General features: G+C 60.6%; 7 protein-coding genes across 21 annotated transcripts in view; 6 read left to right on the top strand and 1 right to left on the bottom strand.

The window, feature by feature from the left end:
- The window catches only part of UBAP2 (ubiquitin associated protein 2), a 156,809-nt gene that overhangs the window by 17,132 nt on the left and 117,273 nt on the right, over positions 1–22,404 (bottom strand). The gene's annotated exons all lie outside the window — the stretch shown is intronic.
- On the top strand, positions 1,326–2,223 carry LOC141937669 (interferon-like). The gene has a single exon (XM_074855699.1). The coding sequence runs from the start codon at positions 1,326–1,328 to the stop codon at positions 2,064–2,066; it is 741 nt and encodes a 246-aa protein (XP_074711800.1). The 3' UTR covers positions 2,067–2,223.
- Positions 4,815–5,471, top strand: LOC141937627 (interferon-like). The gene has a single exon (XM_074855592.1). It carries the CDS (start codon positions 4,896–4,898, stop codon positions 5,469–5,471), a length of 576 nt encoding a protein of 191 aa, XP_074711693.1. The 5' UTR covers positions 4,815–4,895.
- LOC141937673 (interferon-like) lies at positions 8,263–9,022 on the top strand. The gene has a single exon (XM_074855704.1). The coding sequence runs from the start codon at positions 8,447–8,449 to the stop codon at positions 9,020–9,022; it is 576 nt and encodes a 191-aa protein (XP_074711805.1). The 5' UTR covers positions 8,263–8,446.
- Positions 11,812–12,563, top strand: LOC141937672 (interferon-like). The gene has a single exon (XM_074855703.1). The coding sequence runs from the start codon at positions 11,988–11,990 to the stop codon at positions 12,561–12,563; it is 576 nt and encodes a 191-aa protein (XP_074711804.1). The 5' UTR covers positions 11,812–11,987.
- Positions 15,460–16,104, top strand: LOC141937693 (interferon-like). Its single transcript, XM_074855727.1, has one exon. It carries the CDS (start codon positions 15,529–15,531, stop codon positions 16,102–16,104), a length of 576 nt encoding a protein of 191 aa, XP_074711828.1. The 5' UTR covers positions 15,460–15,528.
- On the top strand, positions 19,001–19,645 carry LOC141937692 (interferon-like). The gene has a single exon (XM_074855726.1). The coding sequence runs from the start codon at positions 19,070–19,072 to the stop codon at positions 19,643–19,645; it is 576 nt and encodes a 191-aa protein (XP_074711827.1). The 5' UTR covers positions 19,001–19,069.

The following is a 22,404-nucleotide window of genomic DNA, read 5'->3' as shown; positions in this document are numbered from 1 at the left end:
ACAGAAAGCACGCAGTAGAAAGTGCCTAAAGTCAAAACTGAAATATGAGGAATAGACTAAAACGGTGAGACAGAAAAGGACTGAAAAATGATTAAGTGATCTGACATAATAGGTTTAACCTCAACCAAGCAGCTCACTAAGTACCATGCACATCAGCTAATGTATTTCTAAGATCTCTGCCACACAAGCAGCCTGAAACAGACTAACAGAGAAGATAGAATATCCCAATGTAATACACACACAAAAAAAACCACCCCAAAAAACCACAGTGAGAATTTACAGCATCAACATACAAATTAATTAATTGAGTTAAATTAAAAAAGAATCCCCTCCCAAACCTCAGGAGAAACCCCTGTTCTTGCTGTATCAGCAGCCATCGGTACCTCTTGCTGCTGGAAACTTCCCAGGAAGCAGTGATGACTTGCACTTGGGACTCTGCCCACTTTCACTTTCTAGATATAAGCTAACCTCGAAGACAAATATTCACATCCGCTCCTGCCTCCCAAACACAGCATAATTTCTACAACAAATTCAAAAGACAATGAAAAAAACCAAATCTAGAGATCATAATCATTGCATGAACAGTTGATGAAAAATCCTTCATGACATTTATGCATTTATTTCTAATTATCAACATACTGAGGACAAATAACTTGGGGGCCAAATGCAATGACAGGTAGCCCCAGAAATACTCTGCAAGATGCTTGCAGAGAGGAAAAACTCTTCCACTAGCAAAGCTGCAGATGCTACAGAGAAAGGAAAAGGGAAAGGAAAAAAAATAATAGACTGACAAACTAAAATTATTTGTCAATAAAAAATAAAGGAAAACATGCATTAACTCATATATACAAATAACATCGGAGCACGAAATAAGAATAATAGATGTTGGTAGGCCGAGAAACTTGAAAATAAAAACCAAGAAAAACAACTCAAACAGAAAGGAAACCCTGAAACACATCCTGAGCACAGCTGCCCCAAAAGCCTCTGTGGCAGTGCTTTCACATCCCCAGCTGAACCGCAACAGCACAGGAGCTGGGCTCCCCCCACGCCCTGACAGCAGTCCTGGGAAAGAACCAGCTCCCCTTCCCTTGGCAGTGCCACCTCCTGTTCACACTTTGACAAACACAACAAAAGCCCTAGGAAAAAGTAAACGGAAAGCAAAACTGAAAATGAAAACAGGGAAATTCTGTCTAGATGATGATGATGAAAGGAAAGCCACTGCACCACATAAAGCCGGCCACCCGGCAGCACCCCAAGCACAGTGCCTGCCTGCACTACCACCAAGCCTGACCAGGCTCCTGCCCAGCACCACCCACAGGCCCACCATGGCTGCGCCCGCAACCCCACAGACCCGCCTGCGCCACGGCGCCCCGCCGCTCCTGCTCCTCCTGACGGCTCTCGCCACCGCCCTCGCCTGCCACCACCTGCCTCCCCGACACGACACCTTCCCCTGGGACAGCCTCCAGCTCCTCCAGGCCATGGCTCCCAGCCCGACACAGCCCTGCCACCCCCACCAGGCGCCCGTCTTCCCCGACACCCTCCTCCACACCAGCCACCCACAGCAAGCCGCCACCACCGTCCTCCGCATCCTCCAGCACCTCCTCCACACCCTCAGCAGCCCCAGTACCCCCCAGCACTGGGACGCCCAGGCACAACACCAACTCCTCAACAGCCTCCAGCACCACATCCACCACCTGGAGCAATGTGTGCCAGCCAACAGGATGTTCTTCAAAAGACAAGGGCCACGCAACCTGCTGCTCACCCTCGACAAATACTTCAGGGACATCCAGCACTTCCTCCGCACCCACCACCACAGCGCCTGCGCCTGGGACCACGTCCGCCTCCAAGCTCGCGCCTGCTTCCAACAGGTGGACACACTCTTTCAGCAGATGAAGAGCCAAGCCGTGCCTGCCCTCCGCCAAACCCACCTGCTCCAAATGCCCATGCCCAGACAACACCGGCAGCCACAGATTGAGCAGAGGGAGCAGCAACCCGGGCTGGGATTGCTCAGCACTGCTCACACCTCTTCTAGGCTGGAGACCGCACTGATGGGGAAATGGGCATGACCGCGGCGAGGCTGGGGCCAGGCTGTGGCATAGACTGCACACCCACACTGCAGCCACACCTGCGCTGGAAGAAGGAGGAAATTGCTGTGCTGCACCCTCATGGACAGTCATGAGGTTCTGGGGAGAGGGGTGGTGTTTATTACCCATGGCGTGATTTAGCCCATCCAGACTGTGATCTCCTCTGATGGAGGAGAAGGTCCCTATGGACACTGCAAGACTCTCAGACCAATGACTATTTATCACAGAACTCTATTTATTTATTTATCTGTCTATTTATTTATTTATTTATCCAGCCGTTAGTTTTTATATTTATATATTTATTTATTTGATTCACTTGTTGGAAATTTTGCAAAAGCAAATAAGAAGCAAAAAGAAAAGAGATAGTCATCATTCATGTACCTGACAGGCAAAGACAGGATCCTTGCAGGCAGGGAGGGAGACTCCCCCTCCTGCAGCCTGTCCCACCAATGCCTCCTGCCCTGGTCAAAGGTTCCAGACAGCAGGCCACTCTCAGGGACCCACCATGGTCCTTCAATCCCACAGGAATCTCCTGTTGATGTTAGACCCTTGGAGCACACGCTTGCCCAGACGATGTGATGCCTGCCCTGTGCACTCCTCCTCCCCCACCACCCACCCTCTCCCTTCCCAACCCTCTGCCACTGATAAGACATGAAAGCCATCCCCCAAAACACCACCTCATCACAAAAAAAATCCAGCAATGCCACAGCACTGCTTGGGACCAAGCAGGGTGGCATAAACAAGGCGCAACTCAAAGAAGCAAGGAGGGGACCCACCAAGGCCTGCTGAGGCCTTGGACAAGGAACAGCACCCCAGTGCTACTAACTCCACCCAAGAAACACCAAAAACCCACAAAAACCACAAGAGATGCCCAGGACTGCTCTTTGCCCTCTTCCAACCACCACAACTGGCCCAGGATGCTCCTACCTGCACTCACACACCAGTGGCCGTGGGGACTGGCCTCGCTACATACAGCACAGAGGTCTAGGCTTTTTTCACCCCAACACACCCTCAGCAAACAACAAGATATATCCCCAAAACACTGCCACCCAACACAGTCCAAACCAACCAGCACAGACCAGCATAGCAATCCCCATAAAGGAAACTCCTCCCACATCACCAGCTATTCCTTCACCCTCCAATCACCGCCCCAAAAATATCTGCCCCACATGCTTTGCCCTCCCCAGGTAAGTCTGAGCAAGATAACACAGAAGCTCAGCAGATCTGACCTCCTCCCACACAGGACAAAAAGATTGTTCTTGATGTTCGGTCACCCCACCTTGATCACCACCTCACTGCAAGGACACTGATCTGTGCAAACACAAATGAGCACTATGCAAGCAACTAGAGAGCAAGAAAACAAGTGAGATCAAATATACTGATGTAAACAGCAGGACCCCTCAAGATGCTACTTCCAGGTGGCACAACAGTTACCCTGATATTCCTTCTAACCAGAAATACCCTGTGATGCCAAGCAGGGACGGGCCTCATTGGCTTCTCTATGGTGGCGGAAGAAAGCAAACCCTCCTCAGACATAAAAACAGGAGGAAAGGAAATGACACAACCTGCAACACAGGGAATTCAAACATGAAAGACTAAACACATTATTATTAACTTTACCATGACGGTGATACAACCACCGCAGAGGGATCAGGGAGGTTGTGGGATGTCCACTCCTGGAGATATATCCAAAGGCATCACTAGACAAGGCCATCAGCAACCTCCTCTGCACCATCTACCCTCAGCACCAGACTGCACTTGGGACCTCCAGAGCAAAACCAATCATGAAACAATAATTTTAAAAATTTAAAGAACTGATGCCCAAATGATTATTAAAGAAAAAGAAAAAAAAGAAAGAGAAAATCTGAGAAGTTCCAGTTGTATGAGGGCATAATATAAGATACAAGCATTTTACCAGGCAAACAATGGAATTGGAAAAAAGAAATTTTTGTAATGGACTTCTTCCTCTGTGAAGCACAATGAGACAGTGGTCACGAAAAATTCCTGAACCAGCAGAAATAGCAAAACTCTTACTATATAAAAACACTTCTGGCTCCATGCCCTTCATTATTCAATAAGCAAGAGCTTAGAAAAGACTTCTTATAGCATATCCTGATGAGGTTAGAATCGAGGAAAAGGAAGCAAAGAAACTGCAGAAGTTTCATCAATAAACATTCAGTAGCTCAGAAGCAGAGACACATCCTCAAAGGACATCTGGATGTAGAGGAGTTCTGAGATTCCTGAAGAAATACATGACTTCACAAATATCCCAAAATGTAAAAGAAATGATGTATTCATACAAAAACACATATGAAAACCGTAACAATTAAAAAAAAAAAAAAAACAAACAATAACAGAGCATTTACATAAGTAAAATAGAAAAGAGAAAAAAGGGAAATTCAATGCAACAGCCATGATAATTATCGAGGAAGGAGAAATAGAAAACACCAAAAACGACACATCAGCAACAAAATTGCCCCATTCGTCGCAATCCATCGCTTTCACATCTCCCGATGAACCACTGCAACCAAAGTCCCCAAAAACTGGCAAGCGCAACGCAGCCCCGGCAAAGCACCGCCACCGCCCTCCCCACGCGCGCCCACCCCACCAACGCACTTCCCCGACACCACCGCAGGCCACCAGCCAAAACTGAAAACCACAGCCGGAAACTCGCTGCCACCAGAAAGCGAGCGAGGGAAAGCCGCCGCACCACATAAAGCCGGCCACCCGGCAGCACCCCAAGCACAGCGCCCGTCCGCACCGCCACCGAGCCTGACCAGGCTCCTGCCCAGCACCACCCACAGGCCCACCATGGCTGTGCCCGCAACCCCACAGACCCGCCTGCGCCACGGCGCCCCGCCGCTCCTGCTCCTCCTGACGGCTCTCGCCACCGCCCTCGCCTGCCACCACCTGCCTCCCCGACACGACACCTTCCCCTGGGACAGCCTCCAGCTCCTCCAGGCCATGGCTCCCAGCCCGACACAGCCCTGCCACCCCCACCAGGCGCCCGTCTTCCCCGACACCCTCCTCCACACCAGCCACCCACAGCAAGCCGCCGCCACCGTCCTCCGCATCCTCCAGCACCTCCTCCACACCCTCAGCAGCCCCAGCACCCCCCAGCACTGGGACGCCCAGGCACGACACCAACTCCTCAACAGCCTCCAGCACCACATCCAGCAGCTCCACCAGTGCCTGACCGCCAACGGCACGCTCGCCCAAGGCCCAGGGCCCCGCAGCCTCACGCTCACCCTCGACAAATACTTCAGGGACATCCAGCACTTCCTCCGCACCCACCACCACAGCGCCTGCGCCTGGGACCACGTCCGCCTCCAAGCTCGCGCCTGCTTCCAACGCCTCCACAACCTCACTCGCACCACGCCCAGTTAGCCCAACGGCCCCCAACAACCCGCACGGCCCCACGCACCCCCACCACCGCCCCAGACCCGCCTCTGCCCTCCCGCCTCCCCTCACCCACCACGACAGGCGCCGGGGCGACAACGGCCCTGCACCCGCACCCTCCACGCGCTGCTCCTCCACTTCCACCACAACTTCTATTTATCTTCACAACGGGTTTTAGCTATTTATTCCACTATTTATTCCACACAAAATAAAGACCTCTTGCAAAAAGCCTGCCTCTGCCTCTCGTCTCAGAAGCACGGGGACGAGCCTTTGGGGGGGGCAGGGGCGGGGGGAAGGCACCGCCACTCAACACCTCCTCCCAGCCCTGCTCCAAACAGGGCTCCCCGCACACCCCGCGCCCGCTCTTCTCTTTGACACCTCCCCAACGACGAGGCACCGGCCTCAACCTCTTGCCAAAACCTCTCACGGGGTGCAGCCAGCGGCAGCACTACCGCCTCTTTGGCCCTCGTCTCCTCAGCGTTTCCCACCGGCCATCCTGCCTCACTCCGCCTCACCATCAGCTCCGCACTCCTCGCGCCAACCAAGACGTGGGCCTGTTGGAGCGCCTCCAGACCAGGGCCACAAACGGGAGCGATCAGAGCCTTGCAACGCCTCTCCTCGAAGGAAAGACTCTCACGCCTGGGCTTCTTCACCCTCCAGGACACCTTCTAGTGGCCTTCCACTCCTCCAAGGGGGCTTAGAAATAAGATGGGGCCGTGCTTCCAACTCGGCCGGTCCCTCACCTTTCTCCCCCGCCCGGGGAAATAGGGGAGTTACAACAAGAAAAAAACCTCGTCGTTGAAAATAAAAAACAAACACTTTAGCCATTGCAACAGAACAAAACAATAACGGAAAGCCCAAACGGGTAACGCACAATGCGCTCGCTCATCACCCGCCCAACGATGCGCAGCCCGCCCCCAGCTGCGATCCCGATCCCGACCCAACGAAGGTCCCGACCCAGCCAAGATGCCGCCGTGCCCACCAGAAGCCAGAGAGAACCCGCCACCTTTGTATACCGAGTATGACGTCACAGGAGATGGAACACCCCAAGGGCCGGCCCGGGCCTGGCACTCCAGCTGCCCCTCCTCCCACCCCAAAGAAAGGGAACTCTACCCTGGCCCAAATCCCAAATGCCAAATGCCAAATGCCAAATCCGGCTCGGGCGCTCCCGAGATGCTCTCTCCCAGCTCAAGCACATTACCTCTATGCCAGCCGAAACCACGACAGCTGGGCACAGGCTTTGCCACAGGGCCTGTGCCCACAGGACCAGGGCTGACGCTTTGCAACTCACAGAGCCCAGATTCAGACCAGACACAAGCAAGACGTCTTCTACCACCAGCCTGCTCCTCAGACGCTGCAACAGGTTGCCCCGAGAGCTGGGAGCTGCCCCATCCCGGCAAACGGTCACCGTCACCTTGGACGGGGCTCCCAGACACCGGATCTACTCCAACGTGGCCCTGCTCGTGGCGGCGGCGCTTGGACCGCAAGACCTTTCACCGTCCCTCCCAACCCAAACCCGCCAAGGCCTCTGCCAAGGACAGGCACGGCACAGATCCCTTTGACTAGGCTGAGCTGGGCTCCTCTGGCCGCTTCAGCCATTTCTCACGACAACTCTCGCCTTGCGCCGCTTGCTCCAACACACCTTGCAGCACCAACTCTTCTAAGGCCACACGCACGAGCTCCAGCCACCCACCTCCAACACCAGCCCACCTCCCGCACTGACGGCACCTAGGGACGCCAAATCATCACGCGCGTGCCACCACCCCGGGCACGGCACCCACCAACACAACGGGGCCTGGACAGACCATGGCTCCCCGCCCGACACCGCCCTGCCACCACGGCCGCCACCACCATCACCACACCCCCATTTCTTGCCCCGGCTCAAAAGCTCCCAGAAAACACACGGCGGCCTCTCTCACACCAACACAACACCATCCCTGCTCTCCCGAGGCACCCCAAAACCTCGGCGAGCACAACCTCCGCCACCTCCCTCCTCCCTCTAGAGCTCGACAACTACATCCGCTGGCTCCGATCCACCTCCGCAGGACTCTGGGACACCCCTCCTCGAGGGGCCCAGGCCATTCCAAACGCAAGCCCCTTCCTTCGCTGACGGCAAACATCTTCTTCTTTGCTCTCCAGCCGCCTCAGCCAAGGAGGCAGACAAAAACACCAGACGACCCCTGCTCCAGGGCCACGCGCGTGGCACCACAGCCACGGACCCAACGCCCCAGCCCGAGCAGCACCGAGACCCTTCCCTTCCTCCTCTTCCTTCTTCCTTCCGCAAGCCTTGCCTCCTGCCTTACTTGCCCATTGCCTTCAACACACGAGCTGCGGCAGCTCCAGCCACCAACACAGCCACTGCTCAGGGGCCTACACCCACAGCCACCTCCTCGCAAGCCGACGACGACGACACCCCCAGGCCCTCGCTCCAGGAGGGGGCTCCCCACGCTCTGCCAAGTGACATCACTTCACAACCCTTCCCAACACGAAAAGGAAAGACCAGACAAGATGAAAACAAAGGCGAAAGGAAAACGCACCACAGGGCAGCACGGGCGCAAGACACACTTGGGCAGGAAGGGAAACTTCAGCTGCAGCCTCTTCACAGGGAAACCCTCACACACCTCCCCGCCACAGCTGCCCCCAAGGGCTCTGCCCCAGCGCGCGCTTTCGCATCCCCCACTCAACCACTACAGACAACCTGCCCCCAACGCAGCCCCGGCAAAGCACCGCCACCGCCCTCCCCACGCGCGCCCACCCCACCAACGCACTTCCCCGACACCACCGCAGGCCACCAGCCAAAACTGAAAACCACAGCCGGAAACTCGCTGCCACCAGAAAGCGAGCGAGGGAAAGCCGCCGCACCACATAAAGCCGGCCACCCGGCGGCACCCCAAGCACAGCGCCCGGCCGCACCGCCACCGAGCCTGACCAGGCTCCTGCCCAGCACCACCCACAGGCCCACCATGGCTGCGCCCGCAACCCCACAGACCCGCCTGCGCCACGGCGCCCCGCCGCTCCTGCTCCTCCTGACGGCTCTCGCCACCGCCCTCGCCTGCCACCACCTGCCTCCCCGACACGACACCTTCCCCTGGGACAGCCTCCAGCTCCTCCAGGCCATGGCTCCCAGCCCGACACAGCCCTGCCACCCCCACCAGGCGCCCGTCTTCCCCGACACCCTCCTCCACACCAGCCACCCACAGCAAGCCGCCGCCACCGTCCTCCGCATCCTCCAGCACCTCCTCCACACCCTCAGCAGCCCCAGCACCCCCCAGCACTGGGACGCCCAGGCACGACACCAACTCCTCAACAGCCTCCAGCACCACATCCAGCAGCTCCACCAGTGCCTGACCGCCAACGGCACGCTCGCCCAAGGCCCAGGGCCCCGCAGCCTCACGCTCACCCTCGACAAATACTTCAGGGACATCCAGCACTTCCTCCGCACCCACCACCACAGCGCCTGCGCCTGGGACCACGTCCGCCTCCAAGCTCGCGCCTGCTTCCAACGCCTCCACAACCTCACCCGCACCACGCCCAGTTAGCCCAACGGCCCCCAACAACCCGCACGGCCCCACGCACCCCCACCACCGCCCCAGACCCGCCTCTGCCCTCCCGCCTCCCCTCACCCACCACGACAGGCGCCGGGGCGACAACGGCCCTGCACCCGCACCCTCCACGCGCTGCTCCTCCACTTCCACCACAACTTCTATTTATCTTCACAACGGGTTTTAGCTATTTATTCCACTATTTATTCCACACAAAATAAAGACCTCTTGCAAAAAGCCTGCCTCTGCCTCTCGTCTCAGAAGCACGGGGACGAGCCTTTGGGGGGGGCAGGGGCGGGGGGAAGGCACCGCCACTCAACACCTCCTCCCAGCCCTGCTCCAAACAGGGCTCCCCGCACACCCCGCGCCCGCTCTTCTCTTTGACACCTCCCCAACGACGAGGCACCGGCCTCAACCTCTTGCCAAAACCTCTCACGGGGTGCAGCCAGCGGCAGCACTACCGCCTCTTTGGCCCTCGTCTCCTCAGCGTTTCCCACCGGCCATCCCGCCTCACCATCAGCTCCGCACTCCTCGCGCCAACCAAGACGTGGGCCTGTTGGAGCGCCTCCAGACCAGGGCCACAAACGGGAGCGATCAGAGCCTTGCAACGCCTCTCCTCGAAGGAAAGACTCACACGCCTGGGCTTCTTCACCCTCCAGGACACCTTCTAGTGGCCTTCCACTCCTCCAAGGGGGCTTAGAAATAAGATGGGGCCGTGCTTCCAACTCAGCCGGTCCCTCACCTTTCTCCCCCGCCCGGGGAAATAGGGGAGTTACAACAAGAAAAAAACCTCGTCGTTGAAAATAAAAAACAAACACTTTAGCCATTGCAACAGAACAAAACAATAACGGAAAGCCCAAACGGGTAACGCACAATGCGCTCGCTCATCACCCGCCCAACGATGCGCAGCCCGCCCCCAGCTGCGATCCCGATCCCGACCCAACGAAGGTCCCGACCCAGCCAAGATGCCGCCGTGCCCACCAGAAGCCAGAGAGAACCCGCCACCTTTGTATACCGAGTATGACGTCACAGGAGATGGAACACCCCAAGGGCCGGTCCGGGCCTGGCACTCCAGCTGCCCCTCCTCCCACCCCAAAGAAAGGGAACTCTACCCTGGCCCAAATCCCAAATGCCAAATGCCAAATGCCAAATCCGGCTCGGGCGCTCCCGAGATGCTCTCTCCCAGCTCAAGCACATTACCTCTATGCCAGCCGAAACCACGACAGCTGGGCACAGGCTTTGCCACAGGGCCTGTGCCCACAGGACCAGGGCTGACGCTTTGCAACTCACAGAGCCCAGATTCAGACCAGACACAAGCAAGACGTCTTCTACCACCAGCCTGCTCCTCAGACGCTGCAACAGGTTGCCCCGAGAGCTGGGAGCTGCCCCATCCCGGCAAACGGTCACCGTCACCTTGGACGGGGCTCCCAGACACCGGATCTACTCCAACGTGGCCCTGCTCGTGGCGGCGGCGCTTGGACCGCAAGACCTTTCACCGTCCCTCCCAACCCAAACCCGCCAAGGCCTCTGCCAAGGACAGGCACGGCACAGATCCCTTTGACTAGGCTGAGCTGGGCTCCTCTGGCCGCTTCAGCCATTTCTCACGACAACTCTCGCCTTGCGCCGCTTGCTCCAACACACCTTGCAGCACCAACTCTTCTAAGGCCACACGCACGAGCTCCAGCCACCCACCTCCAACACCAGCCCACCTCCCGCACTGACGGCACCTAGGGACGCCAAATCATCACGCGCGTGCCACCACCCCGGGCACGGCACCCACCAACACAACGGGGCCTGGACAGACCATGGCTCCCCGCCCGACACCGCCCTGCCACCACGGCCGCCACCACCATCACCACACCCCCATTTCTTGCCCCGGCTCAAAAGCTCCCAGAAAACACACGGCGGCCTCTCTCACACCAACACAACACCATCCCTGCTCTCCCGAGGCACCCCAAAACCTCGGCGAGCACAACCTCCGCCACCTCCCTCCTCCCTCTAGAGCTCGACAACTACATCCGCTGGCTCCGATCCACCTCCGCAGGACTCTGGGACACCCCTCCTCGAGGGGCCCAGGCCATTCCAAACGCAAGCCCCTTCCTTCGCTGACGGCAAACATCTTCTTCTTTGCTCTCCAGCCGCCTCAGCCAAGGAGGCAGACAAAAACACCAGACGACCCCTGCTCCAGGGCCACGCGCGTGGCACCACAGCCACGGACCCAACGCCCCAGCCCGAGCAGCACCGAGACCCTTCCCTTCCTCCTCTTCCTTCTTCCTTCCGCAAGCCTTGCCTCCTGCCTTACTTGCCCATTGCCTTCAACACACGAGCTGCGGCAGCTCCAGCCACCAACACAGCCACTGCTCAGGGGCCTACACCCACAGCCACCTCCTCGCAAGCCGACGACGACGACACCCCCAGGCCCTCGCTCCAGGAGGGGGCTCCCCACGCTCTGCCAAGTGACATCACTTCACAACCCTTCCCAACACGAAAAGGAAAGACCAGACAAGATGAAAACAAAGGCGAAAGGAAAACGCACCACAGGGCAGCACGGGCGCAAGACACACTTGGGCAGGAAGGGAAACTTCAGCTGCAGCCTCTTCACAGGGAAACCCTCACACACCTCCCCGCCACAGCTGCCCCCAAGGGCTCTGCCCCAGCGCGCGCTTTCGCATCCCCCACTCAACCACTACAGACAACCTGCCCCCAACGCAGCCCCGGCAAAGCACCGCCACCGCCCTCCCCACGCGCGCCCACCCCACCAACGCACTTCCCCGACACCACCGCAGGCCACCAGCCAAAACTGAAAACCACAGCCGGAAACTCGCTGCCACCAGAAAGCGAGCGAGGGAAAGCCGCCGCACCACATAAAGCCGGCCACCCGGCGGCACCCCAAGCACAGCGCCCGGCCGCACCGCCACCGAGCCTGACCAGGCTCCTGCCCAGCACCACCCACAGGCCCACCATGGCTGCGCCCGCAACCCCACAGACCCGCCTGCGCCACGGCGCCCCGCCGCTCCTGCTCCTCCTGACGGCTCTCGCCACCGCCCTCGCCTGCCACCACCTGCCTCCCCGACACGACACCTTCCCCTGGGACAGCCTCCAGCTCCTCCAGGCCATGGCTCCCAGCCCGACACAGCCCTGCCACCCCCACCAGGCGCCCGTCTTCCCCGACACCCTCCTCCACACCAGCCACCCACAGCAAGCCGCCGCCACCGTCCTCCGCATCCTCCAGCACCTCCTCCACACCCTCAGCAGCCCCAGCACCCCCCAGCACTGGGACGCCCAGGCACGACACCAACTCCTCAACAGCCTCCAGCACCACATCCAGCAGCTCCACCAGTGCCTGACCGCCAACGGCACGCTCGCCCAAGGCCCAGGGCCCCGCAGCCTCACGCTCACCCTCGACAAATACTTCAGGGACATCCAGCACTTCCTCCGCACCCACCACCACAGCGCCTGCGCCTGGGACCACGTCCGCCTCCAAGCTCGCGCCTGCTTCCAACGCCTCCACAACCTCACCCGCACCACGCCCAGTTAGCCCAACGGCCCCCAACAACCCGCACGGCCCCACGCACCCCCACCACCGCCCCAGACCCGCCTCTGCCCTCCCGCCTCCCCTCACCCACCACGACAGGCGCCGGGGCGACAACGGCCCTGCACCCGCACCCTCCACGCGCTGCTCCTCCACTTCCACCACAACTTCTATTTATCTTCACAACGGGTTTTAGCTATTTATTCCACTATTTATTCCACACAAAATAAAGACCTCTTGCAAAAAGCCTGCCTCTGCCTCTCGTCTCAGAAGCACGGGGACGAGCCTTTGGGGGGGGCAGGGGCGGGGGGAAGGCACCGCCACTCAACACCTCCTCCCAGCCCTGCTCCAAACAGGGCTCCCCGCACACCCCGCGCCCGCTCTTCTCTTTGACACCTCCCCAACGACGAGGCACCGGCCTCAACCTCTTGCCAAAACCTCTCACGGGGTGCAGCCAGCGGCAGCACTACCGCCTCTTTGGCCCTCGTCTCCTCAGCGTTTCCCACCGGCCATCCCGCCTCACCATCAGCTCCGCACTCCTCGCGCCAACCAAGACGTGGGCCTGTTGGAGCGCCTCCAGACCAGGGCCACAAACGGGAGCGATCAGAGCCTTGCAACGCCTCTCCTCGAAGGAAAGACTCACACGCCTGGGCTTCTTCACCCTCCAGGACACCTTCTAGTGGCCTTCCACTCCTCCAAGGGGGCTTAGAAATAAGATGGGGCCGTGCTTCCAACTCAGCCGGTCCCTCACCTTTCTCCCCCGCCCGGGGAAATAGGGGAGTTACAACAAGAAAAAAACCTCGTAGTTGAAAATAAAAAACAAACACTTTAGCCATTGCAACAGAACAAAACAATAACGGAAAGCCCAAACGGGTAACGCACAATGCGCTCGCTCATCACCCGCCCAACGATGCGCAGCCCGCCCCCAGCTGCGATCCCGATCCCGACCCAACGAAGGTCCCGACCCAGCCAAGATGCCGCCGTGCCCACCAGAAGCCAGAGAGAACCCGCCACCTTTGTATACCGAGTATGACGTCACAGGAGATGGAACACCCCAAGGGCCGGTCCGGGCCTGGCACTCCAGCTGCCCCTCCTCCCACCCCAAAGAAAGGGAACTCTACCCTGGCCCAAATCCCAAATGCCAAATGCCAAATGCCAAATCCGGCTCGGGCGCTCCCGAGATGCTCTCTCCCAGCTCAAGCACATTACCTCTATGCCAGCCGAAACCACGACAGCTGGGCACAGGCTTTGCCACAGGGCCTGTGCCCACAGGACCAGGGCTGACGCTTTGCAACTCACAGAGCCCAGATTCAGACCAGACACAAGCAAGACGTCTTCTACCACCAGCCTGCTCCTCAGACGCTGCAACAGGTTGCCCCGAGAGCTGGGAGCTGCCCCATCCCGGCAAACGGTCACCGTCACCTTGGACGGGGCTCCCAGACACCGGATCTACTCCAACGTGGCCCTGCTCGTGGCGGCGGCGCTTGGACCGCAAGACCTTTCACCGTCCCTCCCAACCCAAACCCGCCAAGGCCTCTGCCAAGGACAGGCACGGCACAGATCCCTTTGACTAGGCTGAGCTGGGCTCCTCTGGCCGCTTCAGCCATTTCTCACGACAACTCTCGCCTTGCGCCGCTTGCTCCAACACACCTTGCAGCACCAACTCTTCTAAGGCCACACGCACGAGCTCCAGCCACCCACCTCCAACACCAGCCCACCTCCCGCACTGACGGCACCTAGGGACGCCAAATCATCACGCGCGTGCCACCACCCCGGGCACGGCACCCACCAACACAACGGGGCCTGGACAGACCATGGCTCCCCGCCCGACACCGCCCTGCCACCACGGCCGCCACCACCATCACCACACCCCCATTTCTTGCCCCGGCTCAAAAGCTCCCAGAAAACACACGGCGGCCTCTCTCACACCAACACAACACCATCCCTGCTCTCCCGAGGCACCCCAAAACCTCGGCGAGCACAACCTCCGCCACCTCCCTCCTCCCTCTAGAGCTCGACAACTACATCCGCTGGCTCCGATCCACCTCCGCAGGACTCTGGGACACCCCTCCTCGAGGGGCCCAGGCCATTCCAAACGCAAGCCCCTTCCTTCGCTGACGGCAAACATCTTCTTCTTTGCTCTCCAGCCGCCTCAGCCAAGGAGGCAGACAAAAACACCAGACGACCCCTGCTCCAGGGCCACGCGCGTGGCACCACAGCCACGGACCCAACGCCCCAGCCCGAGCAGCACCGAGACCCTTCCCTTCCTCCTCTTCCTTCTTCCTTCCGCAAGCCTTGCCTCCTGCCTTACTTGCCCATTGCCTTCAACACACGAGCTGCGGCAGCTCCAGCCACCAACACAGCCACTGCTCAGGGGCCTACACCCACAGCCACCTCCTCGCAAGCCGACGACGACGACACCCCCAGGCCCTCGCTCCAGGAGGGGGCTCCCCACGCTCTGCCAAGTGACATCACTTCACAACCCTTCCCAACACGAAAAGGAAAGACCAGACAAGATGAAAACAAAGGCGAAAGGAAAACGCACCACAGGGCAGCACGGGCGCAAGACACACTTGGGCAGGAAGGGAAACTTCAGCTGCAGCCTCTTCACAGGGAAACCCTCACACACCTCCCCGCCACAGCTGCCCCCAAGGGCTCTGCCCCAGCGCGCGCTTTCGCATCCCCCACTCAACCACTACAGACAACCTGCCCCCAACGCAGCCCCGGCAAAGCACCGCCACCGCCCTCCCCACGCGCGCCCACCCCACCAACGCACTTCCCCGACACCACCGCAGGCCACCAGCCAAAACTGAAAACCACAGCCGGAAACTCGCTGCCACCAGAAAGCGAGCGAGGGAAAGCTGCCGCACCACATAAAGCCGGCCACCCGGCGGCACCCCAAGCACAGCGCCCGGCCGCACCGCCACCGAGCCTGACCAGGCTCCTGCCCAGCACCACCCACAGGCCCACCATGGCTGCGCCCGCAACCCCACAGACCCGCCTGCGCCACGGCGCCCCGCCGCTCCTGCTCCTCCTGACGGCTCTCGCCACCGCCCTCGCCTGCCACCACCTGCCTCCCCGACACGACACCTTCCCCTGGGACAGCCTCCAGCTCCTCCAGGCCATGGCTCCCAGCCCGACACAGCCCTGCCACCCCCACCAGGCGCCCGTCTTCCCCGACACCCTCCTCCACACCAGCCACCCACAGCAAGCCGCCGCCACCGTCCTCCGCATCCTCCAGCACCTCCTCCACACCCTCAGCAGCCCCAGCACCCCCCAGCACTGGGACGCCCAGGCACGACACCAACTCCTCAACAGCCTCCAGCACCACATCCAGCAGCTCCACCAGTGCCTGACCGCCAACGGCACGCTCGCCCAAGGCCCAGGGCCCCGCAGCCTCACGCTCACCCTCGACAAATACTTCAGGGACATCCAGCACTTCCTCCGCACCCACCACCACAGCGCCTGCGCCTGGGACCACGTCCGCCTCCAAGCTCGCGCCTGCTTCCAACGCCTCCACAACCTCACCCGCACCACGCCCAGTTAGCCCAACGGCCCCCAACAACCCGCACGGCCCCACGCACCCCCACCACCGCCCCAGACCCGCCTCTGCCCTCCCGCCTCCCCTCACCCACCACGACAGGCGCCGGGGCGACAACGGCCCTGCACCCGCACCCTCCACGCGCTGCTCCTCCACTTCCACCACAACTTCTATTTATCTTCACAACGGGTTTTAGCTATTTATTCCACTATTTATTCCACACAAAATAAAGACCTCTTGCAAAAAGCCTGCCTCTGCCTCTCGTCTCAGAAGCACGGGGACGAGCCTTTGGGGGGGGCAGGGGCGGGGGGAAGGCACCGCCACTCAACACCTCCTCCCAGCCCTGCTCCAAACAGGGCTCCCCGCACACCCCGCGCCCGCTCTTCTCTTTGACACCTCCCCAACGACGAGGCACCGGCCTCAACCTCTTGCCAAAACCTCTCACGGGGTGCAGCCAGCGGCAGCACTACCGCCTCTTTGGCCCTCGTCTCCTCAGCGTTTCCCACCGGCCATCCCGCCTCACCATCAGCTCCGCACTCCTCGCGCCAACCAAGACGTGGGCCTGTTGGAGCGCCTCCAGACCAGGGCCACAAACGGGAGCGATCAGAGCCTTGCAACGCCTCTCCTCGAAGGAAAGACTCACACGCCTGGGCTTCTTCACCCTCCAGGACACCTTCTAGTGGCCTTCCACTCCTCCAAGGGGGCTTAGAAATAAGATGGGGCCGTGCTTCCAACTCGGCCGGTCCCTCACCTTTCTCCCCCGCCCGGGGAAATAGGGGAGTTACAACAAGAAAAAAACCTCGTCGTTGAAAATAAAAAACAAACACTTTAGCCATTGCAACAGAACAAAACAATAACGGAAAGCCCAAACGGGTAACGCACAATGCGCTCGCTCATCACCCGCCCAACGATGCGCAGCCCGCCCCCAGCTGCGATCCCGATCCCGACCCAACGAAGGTCCCGACCCAGCCAAGATGCCGCCGTGCCCACCAGAAGCCAGAGAGAACCCGCCACCTTTGTATACCGAGTATGACGTCACAGGAGATGGAACACCCCAAGGGCCGGTCCGGGCCTGGCACTCCAGCTGCCCCTCCTCCCACCCCAAAGAAAGGGAACTCTACCCTGGCCCAAATCCCAAATGCCAAATGCCAAATGCCAAATCCGGCTCGGGCGCTCCCGAGATGCTCTCTCCCAGCTCAAGCACATTACCTCTATGCCAGCCGAAACCACGACAGCTGGGCACAGGCTTTGCCACAGGGCCTGTGCCCACAGGACCAGGGCTGACGCTTTGCAACTCACAGAGCCCAGATTCAGACCAGACACAAGCAAGACGTCTTCTACCACCAGCCTGCTCCTCAGACGCTGCAACAGGTTGCCCCGAGAGCTGGGAGCTGCCCCATCCCGGCAAACGGTCACCGTCACCTTGGACGGGGCTCCCAGACACCGGATCTACTCCAACGTGGCCCTGCTCGTGGCGGCGGCGCTTGGACCGCAAGACCTTTCACCGTCCCTCCCAACCCAAACCCGCCAAGGCCTCTGCCAAGGACAGGCACGGCACAGATCCCTTTGACTAGGCTGAGCTGGGCTCCTCTGGCCGCTTCAGCCATTTCTCACGACAACTCTCGCCTTGCGCCGCTTGCTCCAACACACCTTGCAGCACCAACTCTTCTAAGGCCACACGCACGAGCTCCAGCCACCCACCTCCAACACCAGCCCACCTCCCGCACTGACGGCACCTAGGGACGCCAAATCATCACGCGCGTGCCACCACCCCGGGCACGGCACCCACCAACACAACGGGGCCTGGACAGACCATGGCTCCCCGCCCGACACCGCCCTGCCACCACGGCCGCCACCACCATCACCACACCCCCATTTCTTGCCCCGGCTCAAAAGCTCCCAGAAAACACACGGCGGCCTCTCTCACACCAACACAACACCATCCCTGCTCTCCCGAGGCACCCCAAAACCTCGGCGAGCACAACCTCCGCCACCTCCCTCCTCCCTCTAGAGCTCGACAACTACATCCGCTGGCTCCGCTCCACCTCCGCAGGACTCTGGGACACCCCTCCTCGAGGGGCCCAGGCCATTCCAAACGCAAGCCCCTTCCTTCGCTGACGGCAAACATCTTCTTCTTTGCTCTCCAGCCGCCTCAGCCAAGGAGGCAGACAAAAACACCAGACGACCCCTGCTCCAGGGCCACGCGCGTGGCACCACAGCCACGGACCCAACGCCCCAGCCCGAGCAGCACCGAGACCCTTCCCTTCCTCCTCTTCCTTCTTCCTTCCGCAAGCCTTGCCTCCTGCCTTACTTGCCCATTGCCTTCAACACACGAGCTGCGGCAGCTCCAGCCACCAACACAGCCACTGCTCAGGGGCCTACACCCACAGCCACCTCCTCGCAAGCCGACGACGACGACACCCCCAGGCCCTCGCTCCAGGAGGGGGCTCCCCACGCTCTGCCAAGTGACATCACTTCACAACCCTTCCCAACACGAAAAGGAAAGACCAGACAAGATGAAAACAAAGGCGAAAGGAAAACGCACCACAGGGCAGCACGGGCGCAAGACACACTTGGGCAGGAAGGGAAACTTCAGCTGCAGCCTCTTCACAGGGAAACCCTCACACACCTCCCCGCCACAGCTGCCCCCAAGGGCTCTGCCCCAGCGCGCGCTTTCGCATCCCCCACTCAACCACTACAGACAACCTGCCCCCAACGCAGCCCCGGCAAAGCACCGCCACCGCCCTCCCCACGCGCGCCCACCCCACCAACGCACTTCCCCGACACCACCGCAGGCCACCAGCCAAAACTGAAAACCACAGCCGGAAACTCGCTGCCACCAGAAAGCGAGCGAGGGAAAGCTGCCGCACCACATAAAGCCGGCCACCCGGCGGCACCCCAAGCACAGCGCCCGGCCGCACCGCCACCGAGCCTGACCAGGCTCCTGCCCAGCACCACCCACAGGCCCACCATGGCTGCGCCCGCAACCCCACAGACCCGCCTGCGCCACGGCGCCCCGCCGCTCCTGCTCCTCCTGACGGCTCTCGCCACCGCCCTCGCCTGCCACCACCTGCCTCCCCGACACGACACCTTCCCCTGGGACAGCCTCCAGCTCCTCCAGGCCATGGCTCCCAGCCCGACACAGCCCTGCCACCCCCACCAGGCGCCCGTCTTCCCCGACACCCTCCTCCACACCAGCCACCCACAGCAAGCCGCCGCCACCGTCCTCCGCATCCTCCAGCACCTCCTCCACACCCTCAGCAGCCCCAGCACCCCCCAGCACTGGGACGCCCAGGCACGACACCAACTCCTCAACAGCCTCCAGCACCACATCCAGCAGCTCCACCAGTGCCTGACCGCCAACGGCACGCTCGCCCAAGGCCCAGGGCCCCGCAGCCTCACGCTCACCCTCGACAAATACTTCAGGGACATCCAGCACTTCCTCCGCACCCACCACCACAGCGCCTGCGCCTGGGACCACGTCCGCCTCCAAGCTCGCGCCTGCTTCCAACGCCTCCACAACCTCACCCGCACCACGCCCAGTTAGCCCAACGGCCCCCAACAACCCGCACGGCCCCACGCACCCCCACCACCGCCCCAGACCCGCCTCTGCCCTCCCGCCTCCCCTCACCCACCACGACAGGCGCCGGGGCGACAACGGCCCTGCACCCGCACCCTCCACGCGCTGCTCCTCCACTTCCACCACAACTTCTATTTATCTTCACAACGGGTTTTAGCTATTTATTCCACTATTTATTCCACACAAAATAAAGACCTCTTGCAAAAAGCCTGCCTCTGCCTCTCGTCTCAGAAGCACGGGGACGAGCCTTTGGGGGGGGCAGGGGCGGGGGGAAGGCACCGCCACTCAACACCTCCTCCCAGCCCTGCTCCAAACAGGGCTCCCCGCACACCCCGCGCCCGCTCTTCTCTTTGACACCTCCCCAACGACGAGGCACCGGCCTCAACCTCTTGCCAAAACCTCTCACGGGGTGCAGCCAGCGGCAGCACTACCGCCTCTTTGGCCCTCGTCTCCTCAGCGTTTCCCACCGGCCATCCCGCCTCACCATCAGCTCCGCACTCCTCGCGCCAACCAAGACGTGGGCCTGTTGGAGCGCCTCCAGACCAGGGCCACAAACGGGAGCGATCAGAGCCTTGCAACGCCTCTCCTCGAAGGAAAGACTCACACGCCTGGGCTTCTTCACCCTCCAGGACACCTTCTAGTGGCCTTCCACTCCTCCAAGGGGGCTTAGAAATAAGATGGGGCCGTGCTTCCAACTCAGCCGGTCCCTCACCTTTCTCCCCCGCCCGGGGAAATAGGGGAGTTACAACAAGAAAAAAACCTCGTCGTTGAAAATAAAAAACAAACACTTTAGCCATTGCAACAGAACAAAACAATAACGGAAAGCCCAAACGGGTAACGCACAATGCGCTCGCTCATCACCCGCCCAACGATGCGCAGCCCGCCCCCAGCTGCGATCCCGATCCCGACCCAACGAAGGTCCCGACCCAGCCAAGATGCCGCCGTGCCCACCAGAAGCCAGAGAGAACCCGCCACCTTTGTATACCGAGTATGACGTCACAGGAGATGGAACACCCCAAGGGCCGGTCCGGGCCTGGCACTCCAGCTGCCCCTCCTCCCACCCCAAAGAAAGGGAACTCTACCCTGGCCCAAATCCCAAATGCCAAATGCCAAATGCCAAATCCGGCTCGGGCGCTCCCGAGATGCTCTCTCCCAGCTCAAGCACATTACCTCTATGCCAGCCGAAACCACGACAGCTGGGCACAGGCTTTGCCACAGGGCCTGTGCCCACAGGACCAGGGCTGACGCTTTGCAACTCACAGAGCCCAGATTCAGACCAGACACAAGCAAGACGTCTTCTACCACCAGCCTGCTCCTCAGACGCTGCAACAGGTTGCCCCGAGAGCTGGGAGCTGCCCCATCCCGGCAAACGGTCACCGTCACCTTGGACGGGGCTCCCAGACACCGGATCTACTCCAACGTGGCCCTGCTCGTGGCGGCGGCGCTTGGACCGCAAGACCTTTCACCGTCCCTCCCAACCCAAACCCGCCAAGGCCTCTGCCAAGGACAGGCACGGCACAGATCCCTTTGACTAGGCTGAGCTGGGCTCCTCTGGCCGCTTCAGCCATTTCTCACGACAACTCTCGCCTTGCGCCGCTTGCTCCAACACACCTTGCAGCACCAACTCTTCTAAGGCCACACGCACGAGCTCCAGCCACCCACCTCCAACACCAGCCCACCTCCCGCACTGACGGCACCTAGGGACGCCAAATCATCACGCGCGTGCCACCACCCCAGGCACGGCACCCACCAACACAACGGGGCCTGGACAGACCATGGCTCCCCGCCCGACACCGCCCTGCCACCACGGCCGCCACCACCATCACCACACCCCCATTTCTTGCCCCGGCTCAAAAGCTCCCAGAAAACACACGGCGGCCTCTCTCACACCAACACAACACCATCCCTGCTCTCCCGAGGCACCCCAAAACCTCGGCGAGCACAACCTCCGCCACCTCCCTCCTCCCTCTAGAGCTCGACAACTACATCCGCTGGCTCCGATCCACCTCCGCAGGACTCTGGGACACCCCTCCTCGAGGGGCCCAGGCCATTCCAAACGCAAGCCCCTTCCTTCGCTGACGGCAAACATCTTCTTCTTTGCTCTCCAGCCGCCTCAGCCAAGGAGGCAGACAAAAACACCAGACGACCCCTGCTCCAGGGCCACGCGCGTGGCACCACAGCCACGGACCCAACGCCCCAGCCCGAGCAGCACCGAGACCCTTCCCTTCCTCCTCTTCCTTCTTCCTTCCGCAAGCCTTGCCTCCTGCCTTACTTGCCCATTGCCTTCAACACACGAGCTGCGGCAGCTCCAGCCACCAACACAGCCACTGCTCAGGGGCCTACACCCACAGCCACCTCCTCGCAAGCCGACGACGACGACACCCCCAGGCCCTCGCTCCAGGAGGGGGCTCCCCACGCTCTGCCAAGTGACATCACTTCACAACCCTTCCCAACACGAAAAGGAAAGACCAGACAAGATGAAAACAAAGGCGAAAGGAAAACGCACCACAGGGCAGCACGGGCGCAAGACACACTTGGGCAGGAAGGGAAACTTCAGCTGCAGCCTCTTCACAGGGAAACCCTCACACACCTCCCCGCCACAGCTGCCCCCAAGGGCTCTGCCCCAGCGCGCGCTTTCGCATCCCCCACTCAACCACTACAGACAACCTGCCCCCAACGCAGCCCCGGCAAAGCACCGCCACCGCCCTCCCCACGCGCGCCCACCC

Source organism: Strix uralensis, chromosome Z (assembly GCF_047716275.1).
Source record: "Strix uralensis isolate ZFMK-TIS-50842 chromosome Z, bStrUra1, whole genome shotgun sequence".
In the NCBI taxonomy this organism is placed as follows: domain Eukaryota; kingdom Metazoa; phylum Chordata; class Aves; order Strigiformes; family Strigidae; genus Strix; species Strix uralensis.
Note: the sequence above shows the minus strand (reverse complement) of the source record. Positions and strands in the feature narration are given on the sequence as shown.

What these genes read in the sequence shown, in the direction of transcription:
- LOC141937669 (XM_074855699.1), top strand. Translation starts at nt 1,326, where the DNA reads ATGGCTGCGCCCGCAACCCCACAGACCCGCCTGCGCCACGGCGCCCCG.
- LOC141937627 (XM_074855592.1), top strand. Translation starts at nt 4,896, where the DNA reads ATGGCTGTGCCCGCAACCCCACAGACCCGCCTGCGCCACGGCGCCCCG.
- LOC141937673 (XM_074855704.1), top strand. Translation starts at nt 8,447, where the DNA reads ATGGCTGCGCCCGCAACCCCACAGACCCGCCTGCGCCACGGCGCCCCG.
- LOC141937672 (XM_074855703.1), top strand. Translation starts at nt 11,988, where the DNA reads ATGGCTGCGCCCGCAACCCCACAGACCCGCCTGCGCCACGGCGCCCCG.
- LOC141937693 (XM_074855727.1), top strand. Translation starts at nt 15,529, where the DNA reads ATGGCTGCGCCCGCAACCCCACAGACCCGCCTGCGCCACGGCGCCCCG.
- LOC141937692 (XM_074855726.1), top strand. Translation starts at nt 19,070, where the DNA reads ATGGCTGCGCCCGCAACCCCACAGACCCGCCTGCGCCACGGCGCCCCG.